Consider the following 13608-nt stretch of genomic DNA (forward strand, 5'->3'; position numbering starts at 1 on the left):
ACAGGCTGATAGCTTCCATGGCACGCCGCATTGAGGCAGTAATTGCTGCAAAAGGGGCCCAAACCAAGTACTGAGTACATATGCATGCTTATACTTTTCAGAGGTCCGATATTGTTCTATGTACAATCCTTGTTTTATTGATTGCATGTAATATTCTAATTTTCTGAGATTGTGGATTTGGGGTTTTCATGAGCTGTAAGCCATAATCATCACAATTATGACAAATCACGGCTTGAACTATCTTGTTTTGCATGTAATGAGTCTATCTCATATATTAGTTTCACCTTTTAAGTTGTATTACTGAAATAAATGAACTTTTGCACGATATTCTAATTTTTTGAGTTTCACCTGTATATGTACAAACTAATTCTGCAACACGTGCAGTATGTTTTCCAACTGGATTCCTTTTATAAATTCACTTTTTTTGAAATAATAATTCCAGTCCAAAGAAAATACATAGGGTTAAAAATTAGGCATGTGTGCTGTTCAGTAATGCAGCACTGAAATATTCTTTGACAGATGGTTTTTCATTTTCAGGCCCAATTCAGTGATCACTGAAAAAGACAAAATATTACATATACTGCTCACCTTCCAGGTGCTTGACGATGCCTCTCAAGCTGTTCCCATGAGCTGCAATTAGCACTCGTTTGCCGGCACGGATCTGTGGGGCGATCACGTCATTCCAGTAGGGAAGGGCGCGTGCAATTGTGTCCTTCAGACTTTCACATGATGGCAATTCAGATGCACTGAGGTCAGCATAGCGCCTGTCCTGAGGGGAAGAAAATGAAACATTGGTATTTATTTGCATAAACGCAGTTATATTGAAATGTAATTTTGGGAAAGTGAACAACTGATAAGATTGTTTTATGATATATTTAATGAATGAGCCCAGTGCCATTTTTATGTGTAATGGTCTAAAGGCACTACATTTAGGACTTTAAAGTGGAACTTCACCCAAAAAGGGGAAGTTTTGCTTATTTATATCCCCCCTTTAACATTTGGCACTTTTTGGGAGGGGGGGAGCAGGTACCTGGTTTTGACAGGTACCCACTCCCACTTCTGGTAGGATCTTTGAAGTTCACCCCCCTCCTTCCCCTGCAGCCTACTAGGACACATCACAGGTTCCAGAAAACCATTCACAAAGCACAGTGTAGCTCGCACATGCGCAGAGGAAAACCGGCTAGTAAGCCGCAAGGCTTCACTGACGGTTTCCCTTAGATAAAATGCCGTCTCCTGGACCCGAAGCTGATTGAAGAATCGGCTCAGGTGAGGACAGTGCTGGATCCCTGGACAGGTAAGTGTCCTTATATTAAAAGTCAGAAGTTACAGTATTTGTAGCTGCTGCCTTTTAATTTTGTGGGGGGAGACTGAAGCTCCTTTTTAAGTTAGTGGTAATAAGGTTCAATTTTTATTACTTTTATAGCACAGACTGCCAGTATATATATTTATATATAGTATACATTTCTCTGATCATGAGGATACTCTGTTGCTCATGCAAGCCTCATTTGATTTTAATGGTTCTAGACTTCACTGGAGCATTACCCAGAAGTAATTTTACCTAGAAGTAAATTTATTAGGTTAAATTAAAAAAAAAAAAAACTTATAGAAGCATAATTAGAAAATAACTTAGGACAAACGTGCCCTATCCCCAGCTTCATATGCTTTTACAGATATCCGTAGCATGTCATGAATGTCTATAACTACACGGGTGATAATGAGCATGTAGTGCACACGTAATACATAGCTCCTAACTGTTCCTGATTTCGAGTGATTGTCCCTCATTTGGAACAAAGTCCCTTTGTCCCTCTTTCCTCCTCATTTGGCCCTCATTTTGGTCTGATGTATATAGTGCCTTGAAAAAGAATTCATATCCCTTGAAATTTTCCACATTTTGGTATGTTACAACCAAAAATGTAAATATATTTTATTGAGATTTTATGTGATAGACCAACACAAAGTGTCACATAATTGTAAAGTGGAAGTTAAATGATTTTTTACAAATAAATATTTAGAGAGTGTGGTGTGCATTTGTATTAAGCCCCCTTTACTCTGATACCCCTAACTAAAATCTAGTGGAACCAATTGTCTTCAGAAGTAACCTAATTAGTAAATATAAATACAGCTGTTCTGTTGTTGAAAGAAAGCCAAAAGAAGTCCTGTTTGCAGTTTGCGAGAAGTCATGTGGGGACACAGCAAACATGTGGAAGAAGGTGCTCTGGTCAGATGAGACCAAAATTGAACATTTTGACCTAAAAGCAAAATGCTATGTGTGGCGGAAAACTAACACTTCACATCACCCTGAACAGATCATCCCCACCGTGAAACATGGTGGTGTCAATATGATATTGTGAGGATTCTTTTCTTCAGCAGGGACAGGGAAGCTGGTCAGAGTTGATGCGAAGATAGATGGAGCCAAATACAGGGCAGTCTTAGAAGAAAACCTGTTAGAGTCTGCAAAAGACTTCAGACTGGAGTGGAGGTTTACTTTCCAGCAGGACAATGGCCCTAAACATACAGCCAGAGCTACAATGGAATAGTTTAGATCAAAGCATATACATATTTTAGAATGGCCCAGTCAAAGTCCAGACCTAAATCCAATTGAGAATCTGTGGCAGTACTTGAGCTCTGCCAGAGGTCAAGCTATTTTGCAAAGAAGAATGGGCAAACATTTAACTCTCTAGATGTGCAAAGCTAGTAGAGACATCCCCAAAAAGATTTGCAGCTGTAATTGCAGCAAAAGGTGGTTCTACAATGTAATGACTCAGGGGGCTGAATACAAATGCGCGTCACACTTTTCAGATATTTATTTGTAAAAAATTTCAATGGGTATGAATACTTATTCAAGGTACTGTACCTTTATTAAAAATATACTATTTATCTATCAAAAAGTGTTTTACAGTGTTAAACCTTTAATCCAATTTCTAAATTGTTGCATTTGTACATTTCAAAAGTGAATAAAAAAAAAAATAGTGGGGTATAAAAAGACAATAATGTTTTGTGTATTATTTGTCCTTGCAAGGGGACATGGCAGGGGTTTGTCCTATGAATACATACTTTTACTTATAGTGTTCCTCATTCCCATCTCAGAAAGTTGGGCGGTATGGTAGTATCATTACCAATATCCCTCTGGAGACACCGAATTTTTAGAAGAATCCCAAAATGTAGATGGATACAGGATGTGAATAATAAAAATAGTGCTTATGTCAATTAGGCCTCATGCTTGTGACTGGCTTAAAAAAAACAATGGCACACTAGCCTCTTTGTAGTAAGAAGCACAGAATCGTAGAATAAAGTACAGGAATAGGAAGTACTTTGTAGTAGAAAGCACAACAGGAAGCCAGTAACCTTAAGGTCAGTTGGTATCGTGTTGTAAGAGTATGTTTTTCCATTTAGGCTTGTTAACCTGTCCTTGCACCATTAACATAATTGTTGTCCTGCGTGTGATACAGGTGTCCAATACCAAATTGGCAACCACCATGTTGCAGATCAGGCTAGGGTATAGAGTTGTACCCAAACCTCATCATTCTTTTGGCACCTTGAGAGTTTTCTGCCATTCAGAATCCATGAAAGTCTTGACTTGCCATTTGCGATCACAGCTGTCAAATAGTATTAGGTCCACTTGACCTAATGCTGTCAGATGCTTACTTTGTGTCAACCAATATAATGGAATACTGATTGGTTCGTCTACTGCTTAATGGTATTTCAAGAAACAAAAATCAGCTAAACTATACCTTCTCAAAGTGGGATAGCAGAAATCACAAGATGTAAATAGCATTTACAAAATATCTAAATTGGTCTCCTGGAGTAACTTAGTGGTGCAGAGGAATTAACTTGAATACTGTATATACTTGGTAATGGCCTTTTTATTTATGACTCAGAATTCCATTATGTGGAGATGCATATTTTATTTGGCTTTGCATTTATGTGCTAAACGTGATAATTTTGCTGCAGTCAATGATTTGTCTGGGCTTTTAACAGCCTCTTCATACTCACAGAAGTCCTTATCATTCCCAAAGGCTAAATGAGGGGGCTGTTGTCTAATGGGAAAACATCAAAATGCCTATGAACAGCCTAAGCAGTTGTGATGTAGACTAATGGCTTCTTTAAAGTCAGGAAATATTTGAATGGCTTCTACAGAACTTTTGAGTGATATATTTTGAGTGAATGTTTTACCCTGTAATTTGTCTTTGAAACATACTCTTTCTATACCACTGTCTTTATCTCTTGAGTGACATCTTTGTAATCATAATACCCTAATTTTAATCTGCTAGATGGTTCTTCAAATTAACAAGATTAATACTGTATACAGTATGCAATGCTTGTAATCTTGAAGTGTATGAGCACCTTAAATGGTCAATCTACCCAAACCTGATACTTCAGTTTTGTATAGATGCCAGCAAGTTAAAGCTGAAGTTTAATCTCCTTATACTTTGCCTCCTTGGTCCCCCTCCCTCCATCATCATCAACATGCTAATGCAATTGTGTAATAAAACCTTTCCTTTTCATTACATACATTTTTTGTGCAGGCAGATACAGCCTAGTGAAAAGCACTGTACATAGCTTCATAAAAACATCACAGTACACTACATCAGTACTCTCATCAAAAGTCCCTGGTCATGATGCAAGCAGTGGGATGACACTTGGGTGGAGTTATGCAAATATCAAAATGTTTTTATGGGTGGGTGTCAGCAAGGAGGAGTGGACATTCCTGGAAAGGCTTCCTTGTGCATGCAGACTGCTCTAGGTAACGGCCACTTGTGATGCTGAGCCTCCATGGTCGAAAGACATGAAATCCAGTGAATGAAAAGGGTTGGCCAGGGACAATTAGCCTTTGGAGGAAAGAGCTAAATGATGGTGGATTATCACCAGCCAGGAAATGGTCTTGCTCTGTGATGTGCTTCAGCTTCTAATACACACTGTGAGAAGTCCACAGTGTGCAGTGAAACCAGATTAAGCAATTTAGTACAGGAGAGAAGTATATACAAATGTGCAAGAATAAAGATAAGGCTTGAGTTTAGCTTTTTGTCTTTTTTAATCGGAAAAAAAGGTTTTATTAACCATTTCCATACAGGGCACTTTTACCCCCTTCCTGCCTAGGCCATTTTTCAGGTTTCAGCGCTCTCACACTTTGAATGACAATTGCGCGGTCATACAACACTGTATGCAAACTAAAATTTTATCATTTTCTTCACACAACTAGAGCTTTCTTTTGGTGATATTTAATCACCGCTGGGGTTTTTATTTTTTGCCAAATTAACAAAAAAATACTGAACATTTTGAAAAAAAAAACACGTTTTTCTTTTTTCTATTATAAAAGTTTGCAAATAAATAATTGTTCTTCATAAATTTAGGCCAAGATGTATTCTGCTACATAACTTACTTTGCTATAAGCAAGCATTTACCTGAATGACATCGGTTCATTCAGGGCTTTTTTTTTTGTGTGCTTAGCTGTGATTTGGCCACGGCTAATCACATGACACAGCTGGGCTGTGATTGGCCCAGCTTGTGCATGTGAACGCTGTGACCATTCACAGCTAGGCACTCTAGTATACAATGGATGGCATGAATGAAGCCATCCATTGTATACAACTGTAATGTGACCTGCTGTGATTGGTCACAGTAGGTCACATGGTACCGGCAACGGGGCCAGTACTAAGATCTGTCATCGGCCGTGTCCGAGATACACGGCCAGTGACAGATCGCGCTGCTGCGCGGCTCTGCAGGCGCACAAACTGCGCATGCCCGGGAGGATGCCGTATGGCATCCACCCGGAGCGCTGAAGGATTTTGCCGGCCATAGGCCAGGAGGGAAATGGTTAAAGAAGGTATTCAATTCCAGAGCAGGCAGTTTACAAGTAAGCTGTACACCGATTCACCAACTGTACTGCAATAAATCACACATAGGCCTCTTTTACACAGGCGTTCCATATGTCCATTTTTCAACTGTCCGTTTACGGATGAAAAACGGACACCCATGTATTTCTATGGACTTGTGGATGTAAAAGGATGCACATCTTTTTGCATCTGTTAACGTCGGCTTTTTTGAACGGAAGAAAACCCTATTTTTCTTCCGAAAAAAAACCCGGAACGGACGAAAAACAGATGTCAACGGATATCAACGGATTGTATGCCACCTGCAGGTCAGGAAAGGGGAAGGGATGAGCAAGCGCTCCCCCCTCCCTCCTGAACCATACCAGGCCACATGCCCTCAACGGGGGGGGGGGCGTTCGCTCGCCCCCCCCCCTTTCCTGACCTGCCGGGCTACATGCTCGGATAAGGACCTGGTATGGATTTTAAGGGGGGACCCCACACCATTTTTTTATAATTTTGGCGTGGGGGTTCCCCTCAAAATCCAAACCAGATCCAAAGGGTTTGGCATGGATGGAGGGGGGGACCCCACGCCATTTTTAAAATTATTTATTAATTGCTGGCAAATTTTTTTTTTACATTCATCTGTCAGTGGGGAACTCTGCTGACAGCTGATGACTAAAAACGGATGTAAACGGATGAAAAAAACGCATGTAAACTCATCCGTTTTTTCTTTGAAAAAACGTGACTGAACTGAAGAAAAAAACAGAACGCCCGTGTGAAAGGATCCATAAGTACATGTGTAACATTGTTCTTGCAAAGTGCCATGCAGATGTGGGGATATAACTATAACATATTGAGGAAGTATACTGCATTCCAAGTCCAGACAGCATCTTTAAAGCGGCGTTCCACTCAAAAGCTGAAGCTCCACTTGTTTGCCTCCCCCCCTCCACTGCCATATTTGGCACTTTTTGGGGGGAGCAGATACCTGGTTTTGACAGGTACCCACTCCCACTTCTAGCTCAGTTCGCCACGGCGAAGTGAGCCGGAAGTTCGGCCCCCTCCTTCCTCCCGCAGTCTCTTGAGGACCTTCACAGGTCCCAAAAGACTGCTGGACCAATCAGAATGTGCAGCGCAACTCACGCATACGCAGTGGGCACCCAGCTGTGAAGCCACAAGCTGTCACAGCCTGTTGCCCACAGTTGCGATGACGGTACCAAGGAGAGAAGAGGCAGGGAAGGGACAGCGCAGGTGAGCACATCGCTGGACCCTGGGACAGGTGAGTGTCTGTTTATTAAAAGTCAGCAGCTACAGTTTTTGTAGCTCCTGACTTTTAATAAACACAAAACTGACTGGAACTATGCTTTAAACAATCCTGCCAGTAACTAGCGGACTAAGACCTGGGGTATCAAGCCATGGAGCTCTTAGTTTCTCAAATTTCTCCAGGCAACCACTATGTTGCTAAATGAATGGTTCCAGTCTAACTGTATCCCCTATATGCTTTAGCCACTCTGCATGTGTGGGCGGGTCTACAGACATCCAGTGTATAAGGAAAAGCATGCGAGCTTGAAATAGAGCCCTTACAATAGCCTCTGAGAGAAGAAATCTCCAGTTCTATTTCTGTCAATAGACGCTGAAAAAGCGTTTGACAGGGTAGATTGGGGATTTATGAGGAGTACCTTAGAGGCGATAGGATTAGGACCTAAAATGATACAGTGGATAAACTATATAGTCATCCTTCTGCATCGGTGAAGGTCAATGGCCTATTGTCACAACCTTTTGAAATGTATAATGGAACAAGGAAGTCCACTTTCACCTCTTCTGTTTATACTATCACTGGAGCCCTTATTAGCAACTATGCAACAGAGTGCAGATATAAAAGGAATTCAAATTGGAGAAGTGGAACATAAGGTGGCAGCTTATGCAGATGATATGTTGTTTTATGTAGCAAACCCTAAAGTAACACTCTTATGAGAATGTTAAAAGTATACAGAGAATTATCAAATTTTAAAATTAATCTTTCAAAATCTGAGATTTTAGATATTCATACATCGAATGCAGAAAGACAGACATTTAAAGAAAAATTTCTCTTTATCTGGAAGGATAAAGAACTAAATTACTTGGGAGTAAAGTTGACCCCATCACTTAGGAGTATATATATCAGACAAATTACATACCACTATTAAATTAGATAAAGGAGGAGTTGAGAAAAATCTCCAAAAGTCCACTTTCCTGGATAAGACGAATAAACATGGTGAAGATGGTGATAGTGCCTAAAACCTTATATATGTATAATATATTATATATAATATCTTATATTTATATAAATTCCAAATGCTCCCATTATATCTACCGCTAACGTATTTTAGGGTTCTAAAAGAAATGATAATGAGATATATATGGGCAAATAAAAAACCAAGGGTGAAATATGAGGTATGTAAAGATGAAATAAATGGGGGTTTAAATGTGCCAGAGTTTAAAAGATATAATTTTTCTTAACACAAATAATGGATTGGGTATATAATGCACGGGGGAAAAGCTGGGTACTGATCAGGTAAGGACTGACAACTCATGGGGCCCCCGGGCAATAGGGGATTATGGGGCTCCTGTGTCCTTGCCCAAACTCAAAAAAGCCTATGAAAAATGTACCAGGGGCATCTCATGGGGCCCTCTACTGACCCCAGGCCCTCGGGCAGTGCCCGAGTTTCCAAATGGTCAGTCCGCCCCTGGTACGGATTGAACAAACAATGGGTGCAACACAATTAGATAAAATTATTTTGGTTCCACAACAGTACCGGACTTTGTCTGAAAACACTAGTATTCTAACAAGAAATGTATTTCGTATTTGGGATTTAATCCATAAACAAAATGGATGGGGGTTTAATTCACCACTAATACCACTGGAGGGAACACATTTTTTCCCACTGGGCAAGAGCACTATAGCAGGAGTTTGGATTAAAGATAGGAATGCACGGTTAAAGGGTATTATGAAAGATAGGGAAATAGGTACTCTTCAAGAATTGAAACAAAAAAAGGACACGTGTTATGAGGTAGATGATTCGCGGTACCGTCAATTAAAGCATTTTGCAACATCACTTTCACAGCCATTGAGAGGGGTTGAAAATATGTACCCATTTGAGCAATTGTTAAACTCAGATGGAATACAAAAACACAGCACTTCACTCATTTATAAGACACTGACCATGATATCTGAGCCAGTACTTCCAGCGTATATGGGTAAATGAGAAAGAGAGTTGAGAATGCAGTTAAGTGAACAACTGAGAAGGAAATTATTTAGAATTGCACATGAGGCAATTGATATAAACACAGTGGAGATGAATTATAATTTTTTATCAAGATGGTATGTTACCCCCAGTAGAGCTCATAATCAACAGCCGGAAAGTTCCTTGTATTATTGTCGGGGATGTGGGATGGAGGGTACAATAGTACACGTATCGTGGGATTGTCCCAAAATACAGGAATTTGGGCAGGAGATAATACAACAGATAGTTGAGATCATGAGAGAGGGAATATTAAAAGATCCATGGGTGTGCTTATTCCATAATACTGATTTAACAGTGAAACAATATAAGAGCATGATGATATCTCACTTAATTAATGCAGCAAAAAGGTTGATCCCTAATTTTGGAAGGCCCAAGAGACCCCTAAACTAAAGGATTGGATAAAGAGGGTAAATATATATACAGGAAAGAAGAGCTATACCACAGCGGAGAAGAAAAAATGGGTAAATTCACAAAAATATGGGAAAGATGGTGTGAGTTTAAAACTACCCAGACATTTGCAGAATTAATGGTGTAGAAGAATAGGGAGGAATGAGGTGTGGAAAAAATATGTTGATATAAAGATAAGAACATTCAATGGTGCAGGGGTGGACTGACCATTTGGAAACTCGGGCACTGCCCGAGGGCCCTGGGTCAGCAGGGGGCCCCATGAGATGCCCCTGGTACCTTTTTCATAGGCTCTTTTGAGTTTGGGCAAGGACACAGGGGCCCCATGATCCCCTATTGCCCGGGGACCCCATGAGTTGTCAGTCCGCCCCTGCAATGGTGTTAATGTGGGTTAGTAGGAGAGAGGGAAAACTACCAGTCAAAGAAATATGGGATGGGAGGGGGGTTCATTTGAAAAATTTCAATAAATGATTGATAATTATGTACTAAATGTTATGTTGGTTTTGTAAAAAACAATAATAAAAATATAATAATAAAAAACAATAACCTCTGAGGTGAATGCTTGCAATTGTAGGGCATCTAGAATGCTCAATACACATTATTTAGGACGGATGCTCGAAACACCGGGTGCATTGGAGCTCATCTTTAAATCATTTAAAAACTTATCATATCTTACAGGATATCACTGGTCTCAGGGCCCACTTTTTACTGCCATATTGAGAGGTGTTTTATTAGCTAGAATGTAATGTGAAAATTTTACATGTGCAATATAAAATGTTTTTGTATGTACTCACAGCATATACCGTTTTAAATGCCACTGATATACAGTGAAAATGTTGTTCTGCATCCTTAAACTTAAGAAAAATGTTGTGTATCTAATGGAAAAAAGCCATCAAAAGTGGGAAGTGCTATTAGTAAGCAAACATAATTTATTGCAGTTTCTTACCTTGCTAATGAGCTTGTAGTATGGGTGGTCTTCTCCCATTGGTGGTGGAGGAATATCAAAGGATCGCCTCCAGATCTTCACCTGTTCCTCTCCATGCTTTGCGGCTGTTTCTGCTTTGTTGAGTCCTGTCAGGCCCCCATAATGACGTTCATTAAGCCTCCAGGATCTGTACACTGGCAAGAACATCTGGTCTGTGCCTTCCAGTATATACCACAGGGTGCGCACTGCCCTCTTCAGAACTGATGTGTGGCACACATCAAACTCCATTTTTGCTTCTTTAATTGCCTCTGCTCCCTTTATAGCCTCATCTCTTCCCTTCTCACTCAAATCGGCGTCGAACCAGCCACAGAAGCGGTTCTCTTGGTTCCAGGAGCTTTCTCCATGTCTTACAATTACCAGACGGTGAGGCATGGTAGCTGTTAAGCTTAAATGTATAACTAATTTATGGATGAATAACCTGCGTACAGCTTTTTTCACAAGGGGCTAATATCCACTAAATGTACTCTGTGGCTTGAATGTGGGGAACAAACCTGTGGAGTAGTCAGCTAGATGTCCTGGTCCCTGAAATGGCCCCTTGTCACACTTAGTATATCAGTCTTATATACCCGGAGGAACACTATCCCAGTATCCAATCAAGCTGCAGCAACAGGTGTCCAATGGCAGCAGTAGAAAGGGGGGAGAGAGGACCTAAAATAGCTTTACCCTTACACTGACAGCTGAGGCTGACCTTTAACAGGACAACTGCAGAGATACCAACTAAAGGTCACTCTACCTTTATGCTGCAAAAAGCATGCAAGTAATCACATTCATTCTTGTCCTTAATCTAGTTTTACAGGGTAAATCGGATCGAATGCTATGGGCAATTGCTCTACTTCTTTTTGCACTCCTATCTATAAATCAGACCCACAATATTAACAATATAAATTACTGAAGGATTTGTAAGAGTAGACTTCTTTTTTTTAAAGTTCTGATGTTTTCCTGATTTGCCTGCTCGACTGTTTACCTTAAAAAGCTTGTCATAAGATAGAGGCCACCATTGCTAAGCTTTCCTTCTTAAAATATAAGTAACCTGGCTGCCATACTACATCTGAATGTTTGCTTTAAATCACGCACCCAGAACAACAGTTGTCCTTAGGAAAGATTCATAAAATAAATATAACAAAACTAGCTTCTTCGATAAGAGGTCAGCAATGGCAGCACCCTTGTATCTCCTTAATGACAGGTTTAAATTCCAGGTTTCAAATCAGAAGCTAGTGCAAGTAATAATCAAGTTTGTGTGTACTTGGATTGGGAAGGATTCACTGCTCAATTTGAGTGCATTTCTTATAAAGACAGCTTATCACAGAAACATGACATTGTGACAGACAGGCTTCATTTCCTGTTACAGTCCCAACATTTCATGGAAGAATATATTTATTTTCATAAGGCTCATCCTGCTGGGAAAAAAAAACACAGATAAAAGTAAACTGGTTTTACAAACGTATTACAGTTTTGTCTCCCTTATGAATGATAGCATCAACCAACCCACTTCCTGTGAGCACAGGCTGTCATTAGTCCACCACTAAGGACACATAGACACGTAACTGTTATAGTTTTTAAATTACACAAAGTACTTCCAGTGGCTTTTATTACATTTTAAATTCCAATTGCATAGTAGCAGGGGTTGAAGTGACCAAAAAAGTATTTGCTGGATCCTGGTATTGAGTCAGTAACTCATAGGGGAAGGGAGTTTTTATGTCACCTACATACCTTCCATTGGCAGTAAGGTTTGTTGCCCTGTCCCAGATTACCTTGTTTTAGGCATGTAGGTAGGAAACAGTATTAAAACACACAGTCACAATTAGAAAATACATTCTCATGTCCTTAATTGAATGAATACTTATCTTGCATGTTACCATATTGTTTAAAAAATGTGCCCCGGTAGTTCTCTCCTGTGCATGATGCCAAAAGAGGAAAAAAAGCTCCCATCTTCCTCAACGGGGCTAAAGCTAAACAGAAGTGTAAATCGGCCCAATTCTTGCTTGATGAATCATCCTATAATATAGATATTAGGGATGAGGGTAAGGATTGAACTGAAACTTGGCTGTTGAGGTGTTCAGAAGAAAGCCCAAACATTTACCCATTCAATGGGAGCTGAACATCACCTATAATAACAGTATTACTACCGCCAATATACATGACAGCTTCCCGTCATGTGCTTAACAATGATATCACCAACGTCACTTACTTACATGGCTGTAGGGTTTCTGATGTGAGGTCCTTCCCCAATTCTATACCAGACTCCTAGGGTCTGGTATGGATTTTAACAGGGAATCCCAAGCAAAAAAAATCAAGAAAAAAAAATCATAGGTTCTCCCCAATAATCCACACCAGACCCTTATCTGAGCATGCAGCTTGCCAGGCCAGAAAAGTGGGGCAGGGATAAACCTCCTAAACCATACCAGGCCCTCAACATATGGGGAATACCTTACCAGGGGGTCCCATGGTGATGAGGACAAAGACTTCGTTCCCAAAACTCTGGCCTCATGGTTGTCTGGGGGGGGCTTTAATAATAAAGGGGGACTCAAATACCACCCACTCCTCTCATTCACAAAAAAAGTAAAGTGTGAATAAACACACAGACAGTTTTTGACAAGTCCTTTAATTTAATTTTTAAAAAATCTGATAATGTACTTCCATCGTCAACCATGTTGACCATAAGATTGCTGTTTATGCGGATGATATTCTGATGTATCTCTCGTCTCCACTTGTTTCTCTCCCCACTCCAAAGTCAGTGGCTATGAACGTTTCCCTTCTCCAACCGCTTGTGACACACCTTCAATCCCAATTTCCGTTTCAATGGACCTCCTTTCTTCCTTATTTGGGAGTTAAACTTACACCTTCTTATGATTGTTGTATCAGGCAAATATTCCTCCTCTGCTTTCCCAGCTAACCTAGTTGCTCTCTTCTTGGCAGTCCATGTCCCTATCTTGGTTTGGTAGGGCTCAAGCGATTAAAATGACTTACCTTCCCAAGCTACTTTATCCTTTTTGAGTGCTTCCTGTTCGGATTCCACCCCATGTACTCTGTATTTTACAGCGCCAAATTTTTACGGTTTGTATGTCCATGTTTGTCTAAACAGTTGCTTTACCACCCGCGTATTCGGGGTGGTCTTGGTCTCCCGAAC

General features: G+C 40.2%; 1 protein-coding gene across 1 annotated transcript in view; it reads right to left on the bottom strand.

Moving 5' to 3' along the window:
• The window catches only part of PGAM2 (phosphoglycerate mutase 2), a 33400-nt gene extending 22370 nt beyond the window's left edge, over positions 1 to 11030 (bottom strand). The window contains exons 1-2 of the mRNA XM_089692437.1: positions 10443 to 11030; positions 589 to 769 (exon numbers count right to left, since the gene is read on the bottom strand). Of these exons, the coding sequence (XP_089548563.1) occupies positions 589 to 769; positions 10443 to 10853 (592 nt within the window). The 5' untranslated portion in view covers positions 10854 to 11030. The remainder of the gene's footprint in view (positions 1 to 588; positions 770 to 10442) is intronic.
• Positions 11031 to 13608: the final 2578 nt, after the last annotated feature.

Source organism: Staurois parvus, unplaced genomic scaffold (assembly GCF_062004578.1).
Source record: "Staurois parvus isolate SC_StPar_1 unplaced genomic scaffold, SC_StPar_1.0 ptg000586l, whole genome shotgun sequence".
NCBI classification, from domain to species: Eukaryota; Metazoa; Chordata; class Amphibia; order Anura; family Ranidae; genus Staurois; species Staurois parvus.